Source organism: Apostichopus japonicus, chromosome 21 (assembly GCF_037975245.1).
Source record: "Apostichopus japonicus isolate 1M-3 chromosome 21, ASM3797524v1, whole genome shotgun sequence".
NCBI lineage: Eukaryota > Metazoa > Echinodermata > Holothuroidea > Aspidochirotida > Stichopodidae > Apostichopus > Apostichopus japonicus.
In genome coordinates, this window is record NC_092581.1 from 15725145 (window position 1) to 15745144 (window position 20000).

The 20000-nt window shown below is 37.0% G+C and overlaps 2 protein-coding genes across 3 annotated transcripts; one reads left to right on the forward strand and one right to left on the reverse strand.

The window, feature by feature from the left end:
* Nucleotides 1–1024: 1024 nt before the first annotated feature.
* On the reverse strand, nt 1025–9499 carry LOC139962565 (ADP-ribosylation factor-like protein 6). Of its 2 annotated transcripts, none has more exons than XM_071962678.1 (6): nt 9376–9499; nt 8256–8631; nt 7482–7612; nt 6407–6501; nt 4816–5001; nt 1025–3481 (listed from the first exon to the last, which is right to left on the reverse strand). In XM_071962678.1, exons 2-6 carry the CDS (start codon nt 8358–8360, stop codon nt 3459–3461), a joined length of 540 nt encoding a protein of 179 aa, XP_071818779.1. In that variant the 5' UTR covers nt 8361–8631; nt 9376–9499; the 3' UTR covers nt 1025–3458. The 2 variants fall into 2 exon arrangements, with proteins under 2 accessions (XP_071818779.1, XP_071818780.1); XM_071962679.1 differs by having other exon boundaries at nt 9319–9448.
* A 347-nt stretch (nt 9500–9846) lies between these two features.
* Nucleotides 9847–19694, forward strand: LOC139962564 (dimethyladenosine transferase 1, mitochondrial-like). The gene is made up of 8 exons (XM_071962677.1): nt 9847–10001; nt 11020–11152; nt 11301–11452; nt 11893–12001; nt 12739–12890; nt 13397–13516; nt 14571–14698; nt 15651–19694. Exons 2-8 carry the CDS (start codon nt 11047–11049, stop codon nt 15823–15825), a joined length of 942 nt encoding a protein of 313 aa, XP_071818778.1. The 5' UTR covers nt 9847–10001; nt 11020–11046; the 3' UTR covers nt 15826–19694.
* Nucleotides 19695–20000: the final 306 nt, after the last annotated feature.

Here is a 20000-nt window from a genome sequence, read left to right on the forward strand (position 1 = left end):
GGCTTCGGAAGCTATTTGGGATTGGTACGGCAGAACAGAGTGTGGCCATCTATCATAATTATCGGGGGACGTTTGGTAGGTCAAACTACGCTACGCGCCACCATGATTGGCGCGTAGCGAAATGTAGGAAATTTTGAAAAAAAATGCCTCCCAGATTGCAGGAAATGGCACTTCCCGAGCTTGAAAACAAGACCTCTGCCATGCCAGAGTAGTCACATTTAACCTACTTGCCGTATGATCATTATTGAAAATTATTGAAAAATATACCTCCACGATTGTATTTTGCCATTGTTTTTTCTTAGTCCTACTTTTTTTTTTTTGCGCCGTGAATATTGGTCCGGGCATTCGCCGGACCTGCCGTACCGGCTCCGACGCCCGGGGAACGTCCTTATGTATTGCGATTTGGTTGTAGCCTAACCATCTGCTGCAGTTTAAAGAATAATTTCAAATGTATGACGGTTTACGGTAAATTCGCGATAGTTTGGTCATTAATTGTTATTTGAAAAGATCGCTGCGCTGAGTTTGCCCAGTGCATGGTTCAGTTCTAGCAACTTAACTATGTGATTTCATCGATGATTTGAATTAAGGGGGGGGGGGGGGGGAATCCCTAACTTCGCGCATGCGTTGAAGTTTAAGGAAAATTTCGCAAAATCGGTTGCATAATACACGAAAGTGTCTCAAAATACAAAATTGATATGCTTTTATTGCACTGTGGTGATTTTGGCCGTTTCGGTTCAGGCATTGTAGTTTAAAATTGCGATTGAAAAAAGTGGTTACAATTTGATTTACAAACACGGCAACTATCAGTGTCTTCTAGTGCAAGTATATGTATAACGCAATTTACGAATCTAAGGAACACGAGAAGTTAAAGTACCCCATCATACTATTGACAATGGACAACAGTGGATATCCTTTATGTATCGATATTCTCAAAGTTATTCCCTAAACTCAACAGATCAAATCACATTAAGTAAACAAGTTCTAGAAGACAAATAAAAGGAAAAATAACATCAACTCTATGAAATATTTTTTTCCCTGTGTTTATGTATTCAAGGCATTGTTACTTTGATCAAATTAACAGCTTCATAAATACAGATTGAAAGTGAAAGACAAAACTTAAATGAAAACAATATATGGACAGTAATCATTTTCTACATTGTTGAAGTTAAGGTTTATCACGCACAACTTAAATGAGTAGCCTACGTACTATAATAAAGGTGTCTTTCTGAAGCTTTGCGCAAATGGACAGTGAAATTACAAGGTGCATGTGGGGGTTTGTAAAGGGTGACTACAAGTCATAAGAGGTAGAAGAGGGGACAAAATGTGTAGTTTAATAAGTTGTCATGGATATATGAAATTAGCATTACCCTGTAAAATCCATGCATGGATTCTTACATGGCGGGTGAGGCAGGAAAATATTATATTGAAATGATAGTATGTGATATAATACCATATAACTTCATCGTTAAGACTCAAAAAAGTTGTGGCCCTACCGATGTGAAGTGAATATTTATATGTAGAGTTTTTTTTTGTGGGGGGGGGGGGGTGCAATGGGTGGCAGGGGGGGGGGAATGTAAACTAACAGATATTGTAAATGCTTTAACATCACTTATTCAAATTTAAATCAATAGGTGTTAAATTAACACTCCTAAATATTCAAATATATAGTCTTGATGTATTGTAACCAGGGCGGTAGGAAGCTTCCAAAAAGTGTGGGGGGGGGCACAACATCAGAGGGGCATTTTCTCATTCCACAACCACCACTCGTTATGCTATAAACCAATACACACCGGCCATATCACTTAGATATATATGTGTTAGTATGCTATCAATACTATTATGGTGCACATGAATAATTAAAATAAAATATTAAAATTAACAAAGGCTTAAGATATCCAAAAGACAGTTCTTCATCAAAGGGGCACATTTTATTTGCCAGTAGGGCACATTTGCCATTTTGGAAAAAGTGGGGTGCACGTACCCCCATTTCCCCGGCTCCTACCCCCCTGATTGTAACACAACATAAGTTGAATACTGTGAAGAAGCTCACAACTTTTAAAGAGATGAATATTTGGACCTTTGTCTATGCTTGCCAGACATTCGTTGCAGACAAATCAGTCTAACCTACTTTACATATAATAATCTGGTCTAAAATTTGGATTGTATTATTTTTCCATCCACTAATTACCCAACCAACTCACATCTTTGGTATAAACAGAGATAAATAACTGAGTTCAAACCTACTTTTGCGATAGTTTGAACAAAGTACCACGGTGCGTTAAACGTCCCAATTTTTTTGCGATGAAATGCAACCAGTTCCTTTTATAGGGACTACATAGTTATACAAAAATGCTAGATATATGCAAAAAATGTCTCAAAGTATCAAAAACTGCAACACACTTTCAAACATTTTCTTAAGTGACTAAATGACCACTATCTTGCTGAAAACATATATCTTTAAGTACTTCGTGTGGCAGGAGAATGTAAGTTTGCAAAGGTAAGGATCTTCCTCAATATACGTATACGATGGTATACTTTGCGTACTGTGTTACACATAACATAATAATGATAATAAATCTTAATTATATAGCGCATTGTGCCGACAGTCTCAATGTGCTTTACAAGAAACAAAATGACTACAAAAATACAGCATAGTAGAACAAAAACTTAAAGATACACAGAAAGGATTTAAAAAAAATTTACAAGGTCCGATGAGGGTAGCACGTGAATAAGTGAGTGTTTTTAAGAGGCTTTTAAAATTGTATATGGTAGGGGCATTCCTAATGTGGGTGGTGAGAGTGTGCCAGAGTTTGGGGTGGGGCCGCAAATTGAAAACAACGCTCACAGAACTTCTTAGTTTTAATTTTATTTAGCTTCACCGACAGACTCTCGTTTCCCATGCAAACGGAAAAGAACTTTTTCAAGAGCACTTTTTAATCGGCCTCGACGAAAATGAATGAAGCTACGGTAAACCAAGGAATATTACTTTTGTATTCTGAAGCACTTTCATGAATGATTTCATTCACAAGTTTTTAATGGTATTCTAGAGTAAACTTCAACACATGCAGGGGAAGTTGGGTTCATTTTCTTCCTTGCTTGGACTGTATTGACTTGAGGACTCTCCATGTATAAAATCTCATTCTGGCTGAATCTGATCGACCATTGGTGAAATCTCATCGTTGAAGGATCCATTTAGCTTAAACACTGGGGGGGGGGGGGGGCAGAATCTGAGAGATCGTCATGATGGTTGTCCTTTCAGCATCGCAAAGTTACTGTATACCATCAGAAACATTATAATTGCTATGGCCTTGGCTGATATATCCATCGCATTCGATTTACATCTTTACAATATGATACAAAGTTGAACTCTTGGGTTTGTAGTTCCAACCAGCTGAATACCTGCATCCTGTTCAAGGTTATAATAAAACTCGATGATATCAGAAACGAAAAGACGGCAGCTAGGTTTGGGATGTTAATTGATCTGAAAAAAAATAACAGACAAAGAGAAAAAAATTATACCAAAGGTATATACAGAGTCACAAATCAATATTTGGGAATAAAATAAAATAAATAAATATAGCAACTATAAAATACATACATCTACACACACACACTGATTTGAAACCATAATTTCAATGATGATGGAAGTATTAGCATCACTGTTAAAGACAGACAAAAGGGATCCCTGTTACTATGACGATTAAACCTACGGACAAAATGAAACCTTTGCCGTGCATGTTTGTGCCACTTCAAGATTCCAATTCATTTGTGACAAACTGACAAAAGTGAAACTGTAGGTGAAACTAGCTCAAAGGTCTGCTGCACTTTTCAGTATTATAAGCCCAAATATATATATATAAATATATATATATATATATATGTTGATACTAGTTGAGACTAGTGGAACACTAGTAGTTGTAACTCGGAGTTTCACGCGTTATAGCGATCGTCAGACAACTGGTAGCTTCACGTTATGCTCCATGAATATATAGGATCCTCGTCGGGGTTGCCGGGGATTATAGAGTTGTTGGTGTATTGTATTGTATTTATATATATATATATATATATATAGATATATATAAATATATACATATATATATATATAAACAGAACTAGTATTGTTCGATACAGGTGACAAACGCCTACAGTGGAATTACGAACTTCCTTACTGGTTTCGAACCTCTGGACACCGACATACAATCAGCATCCATAGCCTAGTGGTTAGGGTGTCCGCATATAAAGTGGGAGGCCCGGGTTCGAACCCCGGTGGAGGCTGGAAGATTTTTCAATGTTCTTGATTTTCCAACTCATTACGATTTCAATTATATATATTCATTTGCCTTTGTTGTTTACCTCCATTTCATTAACATAAAATCTGTTAAAAGTATCTCTTTCGAGATCTGGCTTTAGGAATCCATCCACCTTCCTCTTTGTTACACCCTACGTTGATCTTTCATTTCAGTCCGCCTCTGAAAAAATCCTTCATGGTTTGAAACGTTGAGTCCTTCTTATATTATATATTTATATTATTATTTCTTTAAAACTATGTATATACAAAACAAAAGTTGTATCTACTGGAAATACCCGTGTAGGTAACACAGGCATTTTGCAGTAGATACAGTTGCATTTTATGATACATACAGTTTTATAGAAATAATAATATTAATATAAAATTTCAGCAAATTGAGTCTAACTGATCTCATTTCTCAGTAAAGTTACAGTTATATCAGCACTGTGCCGTACAATTATAGAAATAAACATTATTAGTACTTTTGATAAATACACCACTAAATTGACCAAACTGTTCCAACAAACCTGTGAGCCATTGGACACCCTCATGAAGGCCCTCTTGTGTTAAGGCATTACTAGAGCATATATGCCATGGTTTGTCCTTGACTCTCTCCAGTTCCAACATTTGGGAACATTTCACGGAGGTCAGGGAATCTTTCATGTCCATTTTGTTAGCAAAGAATAGGACAGGAATCCTCCTGCCTTTAATTTCTGTAAATTAAAAAGTTTAAAAGAAGTGAGCAAAACATGTACGATTACAGCTTCAACAGGGCAAATTTAGGTGGCATCAATGAACACAATACATAGAAAACATAGAAAAACAATGAACACAAAATATAGAAAACCAATGCCAGGCTATGGTCACCTTGCGTTTGTGGCATCTTCCCTTTCCAGGTCTATTTATTTATAAACATTTTATTTCGATATATATTTATTACTAGATTTCGTTCATATTAGAAATGAAGTGATTACAGTGAATTAGCTTTTACGATAAAGTGACTAATGCCTAATAACACATGAAATCGTATGGAAGATATTGACGAAGTATATCATGGTGCTGTGATATAAAGACCACAGTGTAATGACATATTTGTAACAGGTGGTAAAACCATCACTCTTTTGCAATGTGATGTTTTAAAACCTTGGTTTGGAATCAATGTACCATGAACTAGAAATATGCAACCAAGTTTTGATCCTCTGGTTTGGAATATGTGGTTTGTACTTTCTTTAAATGAGCAAGGATGATTTTCACCTGCTGTTGTGATGATATCACCCGTTTGAATAATTACTGGGCTCACGTTCGTAAAATTACTTCAAATGTTAAGATTTGATCTACTTTTCACTGCAACAGCAAAATTTACTCTCACTTAACAAACATACAGATAAAGTTGCAATGCACATTTCTCCATAAGATATATCATGGTGCTGTTATATAAAAACCCACAGCGTTAGGCCATACTTGCAACACGTGTTAGAACCATGTAGTTTCCCCTGTTTAGTTTGTTTTATTCACATATATTCATGAACCAAAGCAAAACGTGTAATACTGCAAATCAATGTCCATACTAGCTCATATGAGAAACTTTACATTTTGGTATTTTCGAACAAAACCCTTTTGGTTACAACAACAGAAACAATACAGGAAGACATAGCATTGTAATTGAAGGGCTTTGACACTCCTAGGTCCACCTTCTTCCACATGAAGGAACTTGAGCAACCTAATACCTCACAACTATATCAAAATTCCTGGTATATGACAATCAGTTATTTTCTGTTTTTTCAATCAACTACAAAAAAAAGATTTTGCTTTGTACCTGTTTATGGAAAGATGTTCACCACTAGCATTGCAGTTATATCAGTTCTTGATAATAGAGGGATGTATTGATATGTGTTATTTATATAATATAGTCTTCTCACCAAGGCTGAAGAGGGCAGGATGGGGAAGGGATGCCAGTCCCCAGGGTTAGGTAAATACGGTGCAGGTCTAGATCCATATGCCAATGGCTGTACGATGAACTTATGAAGACTTGAAAAGGGACAGGCTCAGGGGAAGGGGGGGGGGCCAAACTGGCCCTTAACAGCCCTGCTTCCCACCACACAGTAGGTAACATCTTACCTGAATGTTGCAGTAAAAGATCTAGTTCTTCCTTTGCAACCACCATCCTCAGCTTGTCACTGCTGTCAAGAACAAATATGATGCCCTCAGCATCTCTGTGAAAGTAGAATCAAAAGAAGACATTTAACTTAAAAACTGAATGATTAGACCAAAAAGTCAAATAAGAAACACTGCTTAAACATGTTTTCATTTTTAAATAGAGGACATCAAGTTTTAGTTTTTATCGGATATTATCCATCCAACAGAATTTCTGACATTTCCTTTGCAACAAAACTTGTCCAAATGATGGTACAATAAGTTGAGAGATAGGACTCCTTATAAAAAGCTCGCCGATCAAAACAGTAGAACCATTTCTATCGATAGAAAATTCTTACAGTTTAAACAAATTCCTGTTGCTTTTGTGCAAAACATGTCCCCTACCCCTCCTGCTCTCATAAGGGGGCTTTTGATCAACTTTATAAGGTTTTCCTTTCTTTGAATTTCAAAGGAAAGACTATTTCTTGTAAAGGCAGCAAAGGGATATTCCACAGCAAAGGGATATTCCACTGGCATACATGCATTTATGCACGAAGTACACATCAATATCTACAGAACCCCAAAATTTAAGTTTGTTTGAAGTTACAACCCGATTCTTCAGTTATGCAAGGAAAGTTATAACTCAGTGGGTAGTCTATAATGTCATCATAACAAATAATCTGGTTGTAATTGTTGTTGTTGATGTCTCCTTCAATTACGTTGTTTGAAAAACTTACAATCAAATGTATCACAAACTGTTAAGATTACACCACCTGCCAACTTAATAAATGAAAATGTGATTGTCTCGTTTGGATATGGTTTATACATTCTAAAAAGAACAGAAGGATATTTTTCAAGGCTGTAATATTTCCAGGGCTACATTCATAAAATTACTCCAAATGTTAAGATTTGAGACATTTTACTGCAAAGGCAAAATGTTTCTCTCTCATTCTTAATAAAATACAGACAAAGTAGCAATGCAAATTTCTCCACAACTTTTCAAGATTTTCTTCACAAAGTGTTCAAGATGTGAGTAAAATAACAGTTAACTGTATCTCACTTGTAATAATGTTCCCAAAGATTTCTGTATTTGCCCTGCCCAGACATGTCAAAGACTGTAAAATTGACCGCTGTAGACTTGAATTTCTCTACAGTGAATCCAATGGTGGGTACAATGTCTTCCGTTTGGGTCTGAAAACAAAATTAGAAAGCATATATGTATAAGCATATAGGAATACATATATAGAAATACATATAGAAATATATATATCTATATATCTATATATATCTATCTATCTATATATATATATATACATATATATATATAAATATATATAAATATATATATATATATATATATATATATATATATATATATATATACACACAAGACAAAGCAATCCCAACAAATAGGAATAATTTGTTACTTTTGGAATAGATTCCTAGGACCCACTAGTATTTCTTCCTTAATCTGTCCTTTTTCCCCGAACTAATGAAATACAGGAACTGCATAGTGACTGACTGGTCTACTAAACTTTGCTGTAACTGAATAAACAATGATAACTACCAATAAACTTTCAAGTGCAGAAGAAAGAGATTTTTTATACTCAAACATATACATACAGGTATATATAACAATATTAATTGATTTCTCTGAAAATTAAACTTGAGTACACCGAGGATATATGAATCAAACAGTGTAGAATATGTACTTCATGTTCTATGAAAACATTTACAGAGACGTTTACACGATCTCTTACGTGATTAGTTTTCAAAGTACAATTACATTTCAGATACATTGAATGATGATAGCAATTTTAAAAAGTATGCTTACCTCTTTAGGTTTGAGCTTGTTGATGATGGTCGTCTTTCCGCTGTTATCCAAACCAACACATAAAATTTGAGCTTGTTTCTTACTGACTCCGAGAATGGAACCCATCTTTACTGACTAACTAACTACTATTAACAGAACTTGATCAAGCTTATTGGAATGATGCTCGAGACCTTGGTCAGTTCCAAAGATGAGAGTCAATTTATGAAGAAAAATTACAGTAGGTCCTCAGATTACCAATCAGAAGGTTTTGATTAGAATTCACAAGATGCATTCCTTGTTTGCTTTACCCATTGCACTACTTTGCATGATCTGTTAGGTCATCTGTCATCTGAGGTATCCTCTGTTTCGTCTACTTCATTTTAAATTTTCATATGATCTGAGTAAAAAATTCAAAACCGTTCATTTAAGAGTACTGAAAATTACCATCATAAATCCTAGCATAGCACTGGAAACACAATAATAGCGCAAAGTAACATGAGATCTGTTTAGTTTTTGTAGAAATTCCTTTAACTTAAGTGCTTAGACTGCCGAATCGACAAAAAGTTGGTCTTGTCCTCTTTCTTTCATGAAATAGACTGTAACTGTGTAAGATAGGTGAGGGCACTATATTTACATTTCACTCCTGCTCACCTTAATGCCATTAAATCTTATCATACATTAATACACTTATATTTTTTGAGCATTGGGCTTTATTTATAAATGAGAATGCAAGTCTGGAGTAGACCAAAGCATAGGCTTGGCATACTGTAGCCTATGTTTAATGGCAATGTTGTTCACCCATATTCCATAACCACGTCTTGCAAAATGGAACATATTTATCCTAAGATGCAACAACTGTTCCACTCAAACTGCACACACACACAATTTCCGCCACGGCAGATAAATCAGGGACAGTCAAATATTAGACCATGTATGCCTACTCAGTAACTAATAATACTAGTAATAGCCTATGCTAGTGAAATTTAAAAAAAGCGTAGGCATAGGCAAAGGCCTAGCGACTGCGAGGTCACAACAAGACATTCCATTGACATTTCGCAGTGTTCCCCCTCTATTGCTGACGAACCCCATTAACTTTTCCTTAACGAAAATTTCTTCTCATTTTCGGAGAAGTTGTTGATACCTGCAACGTGAATGAGCGCTGAGAATGAAGATGTATGTATAAGCAGCGAATTTGCAAATCAGGAATGTTTATGGTTACCACATAATATGTAGACACCCTAAAATTGCAACGTTTCATTTATTGATTTATTTAGATTAAAGACCAAATTAACTCAATTGAATATTAAATGAATATACATATAAATATTTTATATCTAAAAATACTTTAAATAAATTAAATTGCCTATAAAACGGATTTGCAAAATTGTTTATTGACGATTGTTTCATGATGCTAGTCTAAGTATCACTTTGCTAGCAATAACAGTCGCTTTCGTAGAATGACTGAGATTTAACCAACAAATACTCTAAATTAGAACAAAACAAAACAACTCCTTACTTTATTTTGTAATTTTATTACATTTTATGCTCTTAATTTTTGGACTTAATCTACCATTATGCAACAGTCAAGTTTAAAACGGCTGATTATTTCAATATAGCATCTTATCGTTGGTACCAATTTTGCGATGTAAACAAATCCACATGTGTATATTCACACTACGTAAAAGATTATTTTGGATACGTGAACGGTACACTTACTATCCTAGTTCTAACTTTACTGCTGATCCGGTACTGACTGATATGCGAAAGGTATGTGGTAAACTGATGCTTTCCATAAATATAGGCCTTGGCTAGGGGACAGTACCCCTTCTACAAAGCCTAACTTTATGCCTAGCCTAAGTTAGAGACGTTACTACTGCCTAATGGTAGTACTAGTAGTAGTAGCCTAGACTATTAAAACTCTAGTCTTACTTAGTGTAACTTTACTTTAGACTGGTCTCAGTAATGTTTATCAATATAACATTGATTGTAGCATGTGACAAAAGTTTATTCTGGCTTGTTTTGAACTAGGTCTAGCCTAGGCCTAGTATTGTAGTCTGTAGGAACCAAGACCTGAGCATTTGTCATTTATATGTGGCCTCCACAGCACCTACTGTACAACTTATAAACTACAAGAAACTCTAGTGCCATTGCACCATATGAACATACCGCCATACCTTTCCGCAATATAGCGTTATCGACCGAATTTCGAAGTCATTCATGCAAAGATATTTCATTATTGTAATCAATTATTTTTCTAAATGTCGCAAAGGGAAAAACATGGGATATATTTTTGCCCCTTACTTGGTCATGCAAACAGGTTTTCAGAGGAATTTCAAAAGTCATTAACACACTGCAAATATTTCATGTATGTGATCATTATAAATCTCACAAAGGGAAAACATTGGGTACATTTCTTCCCTTACTTGGGCAAACAAGGCTTCGGAGGAAATTCAAAAGTCATTCCCACAGATATTTTATTAAAGTTATCACAAATTGTTATAAAGCAGGGGTAACAGTTTACATTTATAGTATAACCCTTATACTTACGTTACTCCTTCCCACAATAATATGCTCTTTCCGCCATAGAAAAAAGTGCTTAACCGCCATGGCAGTAACATTGCTGGAAGAGCACATTTTCTATGGCGGAAAGTAACGATGTCGAATGACACTGCCCCCCTTCAAGGCTACAGTAAGGAGATCTGGTCTTTGTTCATTATTGCGAACTGATCATCATCCTCTCGTCAGTCTAGTAAGTTGCATGAATCATCTGCTTTCTGCTTTGCAGCTATAAAGGTACAATCTCTTTGGCATCATGAGGTTGCCACCGTTACCGACCATTCGTGAAATCATCAGACTGTATGGCCTGAGAGCTGAGAAGCAACTGTCACAGAACTTCATCTTAGATTTAAATCTGACAGGTAAGTACCAGCAATGTAATTAACAGATACAGTAGGAAAATGTATGTGTCAAAGGAAGGTTTCTTTATGACTGAATAGACAATAGGTGTGACAGTTTAATTCCCAGCCGAACTCTGGCAAATAATTTTGATACTTTTATTTTGAACAGATAAAATTGTACGTCAAGCTGGTAACCTTAAAGGGGCATCTGTTTGTGAAGTGGGGCCAGGACCGGGCGGTTTGACTCGCTCAATTTTGCAACATGGAGCTTCCGATGTTTTGGTAGTGGAAAAGGATGGAAGATTCCTTCCAAGTTTAGAGGTAAACAGCAAAATGCAATTTTGGATATTTTCAATTTGTCTTCCACATTTAGCTTTGGTTTCTCCTTGAATGCTACGACATGATCAAAGACAGACATTCTCTTAGAATTTTCACCACTGAAGGCAAGGATGGGCAAGTAATTATTGGTTCCTTTTTTGGTTTCCATAAAGTTCCTATCCCTAGACATTATTCTCAATTCTGTATTAATCATACATTATCACAAAATGGAGAAAATTTGTAAATTTTCAAGTTTTGACATTTTACTCTACTTACTTGTTTGGGAAGCAAAATTGATTTGTCAAGCTGATGAGGTAGACTGCTATGGGATATTAGTGACACAAAGTGTTGGAATCAACTAAAGAAGATACCTATTACCTAGCAATAAAAAATGTTGCTGCTAAATTTTGAAATTGGATTTCTTTCATCGTTATTCTTTTCAGCTTTTGAGAGAGGCAAGCGAAGGAAAAGTCAGAATTATTAAGGATGATATTCTCAAGTATGACATGGAGACTGCTTTTCCTGACATTCCCAAACAGGATTGGAATGGAGGTAAATTCTTGGCTTGAACAGTTGCTTTCATCATCCAGATATGTAAAAATTGTAGGTCCCTGCTGCAGATGAAACACTTTCACGTAGGAAAGAGGTTTGCTGCTTTCTTAAACTGTTCAACATCAAGCTATTTAAGGTATTTTATGCATGCCTAAGTTATGCATTCTGCTGGAGTTATCATTTTGTGTGGATAACTAAGTATGCTAATGCAGTATGATGCAGTATAAAATATGCTAAATTATGCAGAGATTGAGAGTGAATCATGATTCAGTATCAGTATTTTAGGATTTGCGATCTAAGGTTCAAGACCTGGCCAGATGATTATGTCGTGTCCTTAGGCAAGTCACTTCATCTCTATTGATCCTCTTCTCTCTTCATCCCTGAGGTATGTAAATTGGGACCTGATATGCAACATTTTAATACAGTTGTATGAGAAGGTTTGTTGCTATACCCTATGAAAAATCCCATTGTGGGCTCCTTCAAGCTTCCTACGACTGTTGAATTGTGTACTCTTGGGTATATATTTGTGAAAAGTTATTGTAACAATGACCGGGCGTAACTGTTGTTAAGTTGTGTGAGAAGTTGCCTTGGTACAAGACTGTAAACCTTCAACTTTAACTGTAACTACTATATTTTCATGCTGCCAAACTTCACACAACAGAGTGCAATTTAGAAAGTTTGATTAATAAAGATATATCTGTATGCATCTCATCCATTGCTTTCATATGTTTTGTTAGATATTCCAAATATCCACATCATCGGTAACTTACCGTTCAATGTGTCGACACCTTTGATCATCAATTGGCTGGAGGCAGTGTCCAATCAGAACGGGCCATTCACTTACGGGCGGAGCAACATGTTGTTAACATTTCAGAAAGAGGTTGCGGAGGTAAGAACAGTTCTCGTAGGTGAATCTTCCACTTGCTGGTTTCATAAAGCTGAGGCCTGCATTCAGTTGAAATGATTATCACATATCAATTTTGGATTATTTTCAAGTTTTGCTGTACCTGTAGTTTCTCTCCTGCAGCAATCAAAATCGATTAAAATAGATGCCTTCAAGCATTTATTCAGGTGTGGCAGAGCCTGGGGTTAGGGGTACAGAGTCACATTTCCCACTTCTGTGATAAACCTGAAAGTCCCCATGTTTTGCACAAAAAGTACCCTTTTCCCGTTTTGTAATTTAAAATTATGTTATTTTTGTTTATGTTTGAACTAGTCGCTTGTTTTACTATATGTGACTATTTGTTGTCTCCATGGTAATATGTGCCATGTTGTTCCTACATTTTCTGGAGGTCATGCAGAAAATAGCATGTTTGGTAATGTCAGCAGTTTTGATTGATAGCAAACCTTTCAAATCACCGCTCTTTAATAATCTCAACTTTTTCATTTCGCTAGAGGCTAGTGGCCCGACCAAATGACCCCCAGCGTAGCCGATTGTCCATCATGGCTCAGTACCTCTGCAAGGTGAAGCTGAGCTTTACGATTCCAGGTAAAGCTTTTGTGCCTCCTCCAGATGTAAGTACATCATTGTCTCTCTTCAACTCAAAGTATTGAATATTAACAATTTCTCCCCTGCTGTCATGTTTGTATTTGTGTATGTAGGTATGTATTTTAGATCCTCCTGCAAGCAGGAACTCGCGAAGAAGCCTCATTGGCTTATCAAAGCCGCAAGCTGACCGAAGCCACGAGCTAACACTCGTCAATTCAAAGTATTGAATATTAACAATCTCTGCATTGCGGTCATGCTGAGTTAGTATAAAGGGTTTTCAATTTGTATTTTAGAGTTATCTTTCTTATCATCAGTTTTCATGACAAAATTTATTTCCTCCGCTCATATGGTTGTAATGATAAACTTTTGAGTGGTACTAACATGACATAAGACTCGATGTTAAGAAGCCGGCAAGATAATCGTGAGATGAATTTGCCGTTCTTTGCTCAAGTTGGATGAGATTAGTCTCTAGCTAGATGGAAACATCACTGTGTTTCCCCCTCCCCCTGCCCCCTCCCCCCACAGACTGTATTTGTTACAACTTTGTAGGAACTACCTAAAAATCCAGAAATTTTGCAACATGTTGTTACTCCACCTGGATGCTCACGTAAGATTGACAAAGAGGGCATGTCCGGGGAAATTCGGACGGATGGTTAACCCTACCTTCAGATCTGATGCACTATGTTAACGCTACTGTAAGGTGTGAAAGAAGAAATATGACCCCTTTGTAAAAAGATGCTTTGTGTGTTAATGCATGGACACTTGGCAACTGATAGATTTGGTTTGCTGAGAAAGTTACAACATTTAAATTTGTCAATTTATCAGGGACCCTTATTCTAGGGTAGGGTTCTTCAATTTCTTGTAGGGTAGGGTGGAGGGGTGAGGTAGATTGGTGGGGTGGGGGGGACCATGTGGTGTCAGAATTTCATTATGTTTGATAGAAACTGTTTGAATATTTGTCACAGTACCTTTCAAGTCTATGTAGTATCTTATCACCCACTGGAAGACAAGGCAGTACTGTGTTATGGCTGGCAAAAACACTGCTTATTAACTGTTGTTGTTTTTTGTGTTTTTACATAGGTTGACGTTGGCGTAGTTCACTTCACTCCACGAATCGACCCTCAGATCAAAGTGCCATTCAAACTGGTGGAAAAACTTGTGAGACACACGTTTCATTTCAGGCAAAAGCACTGTGAAAAAGGTGTTATGTAAGTTATTACCAAGTAGTATCAGGTTTCTAAGTTAGTTTGTAATGACCATCGTGGGCAGAGGTTGTTTTTTTTGTATCTCAGCAGACTCATGCCAGTGATTCCATGAGCAAATGTAACTCAAATCATAAACAGTATAGCATCCCCCTTCCCTCCCCCAGTGGGCTATGATCTCCAGTTGTATGGAGGGGAACATGCACCCCTCCCATCCTCTCCACTCCTCTTCAAAAGCAATTTCACCTACTATCAGAAAGCAGCCTAAGTGTGAAGAAATGGTATCTTGATGCTTTTAACATGATGGTATCTTAATGCTTTAACATTATAGCATTTCTTGTCCCACTCTTCAGCAGTAGTGTCAGTCTACATTACAAAATAATTTTAGTTTTTTAAAAATGAAAAACATTTATTGAGGAGTGCCCTTTTGGATTCTCTGTATCTTATATATGTTTTGTAACTTGAGATTTTAAGGTAAGACTTATTTTATACGACAGCATATTTACTTCTACTGTTAATCCTCCGAAAAGTGGTCCTGCTAAGAGTATAATTGTTCACATCTTTCTTAGCCTTTCTTAAAACATTTTAAATTATGTTTTGTGATTAAAAGACTTGAAATACGAAGGTAAACCATGCCAGTCATCTCTTTCATTTGAATGCAGCCAGCCCAAATTTTGCATACCATCTTGCTAGAAATGCTAGAAATATTGCTCAATGTCATTATGTACTTTTATGAATTTTGGAATCTCTCAACAATAACATTTTCTTAGTGAGCAAAAAGTCTGCAAAAGTTGCACCAAAGAAATATTAAATTAGGATATAAAAATAGAAAATTGATTGCACTTGTTAGATCAGATTTGAACTTTTATGTTAGCATATATACAGGGAATTCCTTTGCTCTGAAGCCCTCAGTATCTATGGTGTCTACCTTCCCCATTTTTGATATTTTTTAACGCAGGACACTTTTTCCATATGATCGAAGCGACTTGACACAGGAAATGTTTGAGACATCAGAAGTCCATCCAACTCTGAGACCGTTCAACTTGACCATGGACGATTTTGCAAGACTGAGTTATGCATATCTTCATATTTGTAACAGGATACCAGGAATATTTGAATACAACTACAGGTGACAGAGAGTTGCTGTGATTGGCCAATGGTAAAAACATGCGTGATAAATATTCATTAGACTGTGACGACATTGGCGGTGTGTGATATCGGTTACAAAATGTAACAAAAAAAAGTGCAAAATGAAATTAATGGAGAATTGTACAGACATTTAACGAGGTTTCATCATTCAAACATAGAGACTATGTGATTGTTTTGAGATTACAGCAGGAGAGAACTATCGTCACCAGCCGGGCACGACCAGGTATATACTCAAATCGGGCAAGTGACGAGAGGGGTCGGTCCCATAATATCTCAGCCCGCTGGTTGCAACCCTGCTCCAAAGAAATTTTGATCATATGAAGTTACACAGTGAAAAATTTCAAGCAAGCTCTGTGCGCACAGATTCTGTATATTTCATCAATGTTTCCTAATGCACCATTATCTCGGAAGTATCTAACCTAATTCATAAGGATAACAAGAAATATACCAGCAGAAAATTACCTTTATTAGGTCCATTTTAGGGACTTTTTCCCCAAGTAAAGGTTAATTACAAGGAGTACACTAATTGAATTAAGGTGCCATATTAGGCTGTCACAGTAATACAGGAAGCATGGAAGACTGTGAACTTTAGTGTGTATGAACTGACCTGAAATTTGATTATCTTTAGAAAAGTCAGTTCTGTCAAAGGTCCTGTATTCCTATCTTACCTTATTCATAAGGATAACAAGAAATATACCAGCCAAAAAGTACCTTTATTAGGTCCATTTTAGGGACTCCCCCCCCCCAGTAAAGTTTAATCACACAGATGTACACTAATTGTATTATGGTGCCATCAAGGTTGTCACGGTTATACAGGAAACATGGACGACTGTGAACTTCTGTGTTCAGTGTGTATTACCTGAAATTATCTAACTTTAGAAAAGTAATTTCTTTCAAAGGTCCTGTATCGGTATCTTACCTAATCCATAAGGATGACAACAAATATACCAGCAGAAAAGTACCTTTATTAGGTCCATTTTAGTTACTCCCCCCCCCCCCCCAGTAAAGGTTAATCACACAGATGTACACTAATTGTATTATGGTACCATCAAGGCTGTCATGGTAATACAGGAAACATGGACGACCTGAAATTATCTAACTTGATAGAAAAGTCAGTTCTTTCAAAGTTCCTGTATGGGGATCAGGCTATTTTTTCTTTCCACATGAAAAACATTTTTTTTTGTGGTGGATCTTTCTTTCTATAAAGCAATCAAAGTTTGTCTTGACAGACAAATATATGCTCGAAATGTTGAAATCTCAAATGTTCAGAATCTTGGCTAAAAACAATTGTACCAATGAAGTGTGAACTTGGCATCAATGAATATATCAAATATTATGCTTTCAATCACATGATGAAATCAAGGGTTGACCTCGAGGAATCACTGGAATGTACTTTGACCTTTTGGCTCGTGAATCAAACCGTTGGGGAAACGCGAAGATGAGCTCATTTGAGAGAGTCTCTGTGTCACCAGTTTCACTTCCTGTGTATATAGGAAGTCAGTTATTGCAATCATTACTGTTTGAATGATTTTGTACTCTTATCCAGAGGTAACCAGTAACTTATGTCAATGGTTCTGATATTAAGATCCCAACGGTGAAATCTTCACTCACAAGCTGTGAATAACATTTCATCGGCTGAAGGTGGTGGTGGATCCAGAATTTCATAATGGAGGGAGTGTGGCCAGAAAAGAATAACATCTTGGACGGAAAATAGCGCATTCTGAGGCAAACAGTGGCTTTAAATGAGGTCTATAATTGAGTTGTTCTTAGGAACTGCTTTGGAATTGTAGGGTACACCCACACACCTCCCCCCCTCCTTTCTACGGATCTACAACTGAAAGGGATGGTTTTTAAGCCAAGTCATGACAACATGCTAATATATTATGGAGGGTTTGTTGTATGAAAGCAATGAAAATATTATTAAAAAACAATGCAATAAAAAAAAATGGAGAATTAACAATCTGCTGGATTTTTTTCTATTTCCATCCAAACTATTGGTAAGAAAATGGAAGACAAATATTCTATTCATGTGTAAAAAGTATATATCTTAATTACAAAAGTTAAGCAATCAACCTGATATATCCTCAAGATCTGAAGAATTGGAAACTAGAAAAAAAATCAGATTTTTTTGTTGGCCTATGTCAGATAGCAAACAATAAAGAAAGGCTTAAAAACTAAATTAGAGCAAATGAAGTTTCTTTCATATCAGGCGCGTATCCAGGGGGGGGGGTGTTGGGGGCACGCCCCCGGGGTAAGGAAAAGAGGAGAGAAAAAAAGAGAGGAAAAGGAGGGGGGAAGAAAAGGAGGAGAGGAAGGAAGGGAAAAGAAAGAGAAAAAAGAGAGAAAAAGGAGAAAAGGAGGGAGTAGAAGATAGCCAAGACCTCGGGAAGAGAAAGAGGAACAGTCATAGTTAAAGCGCTGATCCCTATTATATACACAGGGTATAGCCAGTGACGGATCAAGGATTACGGAGGGGGTGTGCGCCTCATGCTACCCCTTACACCGACAACTCCATTTTTGACGTCTCCATTTTTCCTCTCTCACTAATGTGTATATATATATATATATATATATATATATATATATATAAATATATATATATATATATATATATATACTATATATGGTCTATCATAACGCGTGTGTGAGTACGGACGCCTTAAACAATTGTACAATTGTGCTATATGGAACCAACTGTGGCTGGTCTTGAACTCGACCGTGTCGTCGGGGAACATGACGCATTTCGGGAAGGGGGCGACCGCCCCCCTCCCCCCGAGCAAATTTTCTTTATGACATCGCTAGTAATTTGAAATAGACGATGATTAGATGCAACGTACAAGGCCTGGGAAGTATCATTTCCAGCGATCTGGGAGGCATTTTCGGCCAACTCATGGTGGCGCTTCGCTGATATAGTTTGCCTACAGGCTTCGCCCCTCCCTTGGCAATTACTTGCTACACGCCTGTTCGAATTTGTATAGCAAAGAGTGGATATAACATCATATCAGTGAGCATTGAAATGCATGTTCCACGATGAACAGCCTCAAAAACTGTCTATGTGTGTAGTCAAAGGCGTAGGAGCCCAATTGGATTTGGGGGCTGTAATGACTTGCCCGAGAAAAAGGCAAAATTTTTCGCGCGCGTTCAACATATCGATGCCAATATCATATAAGCAAGCATCAGTCATTACATTGTATGGCATCGTGTACCTTACGGTCTGTGAAAGTTGCAAAGTGTACCGCCGGACAAGGGCGTAGGAACCGGGGGGGCTGGGGGGGCGCCAGCCCCCCCAGTGAAAAATGTGGAGGGGCGGAAGTATCATTCCGCCCCCCCGCTTCGCAAGTCAGAAAACCCCTTTTTCATTTCCAAATGAGAAAAAAATCTCATTTGGAGCACCAAATTGCATCTAAGGCCAGGTGAAAATACAAAATTAAGTTTACAAAATGGAGTGGGTGTTGAAGTGTGCTATATTGCACCAAATTGCATCTGAGGGCACCTGGAAATGCAAAAATTTCCAAAGGGGAGGGGGACACCCCCTCCCCTTAGACCCCTCCCCCAGACCGTCCATCAGTCTTCAGCCCCCCCACTCAAAAGTACCTTCCTACGCCACTGCCGCCGGATGCTAATGTAAACAATGAAATGTCTTATGTAGATGGAAAAAAAGCATATACAGATCCATTTATGTCAAAACTCTCTTTTACAGTAGTAATGTCGGCCAAGCTTAGAACTTTATTTTAATTACCAAGGAGATCATTTTTAAGCTATTCATTGCTATTTATTTTTCTTTCAGTAGGTGCCCGAAAAAAAATGGGAAAAAGTTGGGTTCCGGGGGGGGGGGGGGGCTGCAGCCCCCGCCTCCTACGGGACCTACGCCTATGTGTGTAGTGTTCGGTTTCGATATACCTGATATCGGAAATATCTGGGTTTTGTTTTTCATTTCCTTCAACCAAGTTTTATAATAGCCATTATAAGAGGTTGCAATATTTCTACACCAATAAATTAACTGTGTCGGAATTTTCGAAAATTTCCTCACCAACATTCTTCATCATACTTTCCTCTACTCGTGCAATTTTGACCTGTCTGTTAGGGGTTCAAGGAGGTTTTTCTATATTGCTTGTCCATAGATTGAATTTTGTGCAACATTATGGGTATGTTTTTTATG

Excerpts from the sequence above, each read along its gene's own strand:
- LOC139962565 (XM_071962678.1), bottom strand. The coding sequence starts at position 8,360 with ATGGGTTCCATTCTCGGAGTCAGTAAGAAACAAGCTCAAATTTTATGT. Across the intron at positions 7,613-8,255 it reads ACAAGCTCAAACCTAAAGAG|ACCCAAACGGAAGACATTGT; the intron begins GTAAGCATACTT and ends TTTTGTTTTCAG. Across the intron at positions 3,482-4,815 it reads GGGTGTCCAATGGCTCACAG|ATCAATTAACATCCCAAACC; the intron begins GTTTGTTGGAAC and ends ATTTTTTTTCAG.
- LOC139962564 (XM_071962677.1), top strand. The coding sequence starts at position 11,047 with ATGAGGTTGCCACCGTTACCGACCATTCGTGAAATCATCAGACTGTAT. Across the intron at positions 11,153-11,300 it reads CTTAGATTTAAATCTGACAG|ATAAAATTGTACGTCAAGCT; the intron begins GTAAGTACCAGC and ends TATTTTGAACAG. Across the intron at positions 12,891-13,396 it reads TTCAGAAAGAGGTTGCGGAG|AGGCTAGTGGCCCGACCAAA; the intron begins GTAAGAACAGTT and ends TCATTTCGCTAG.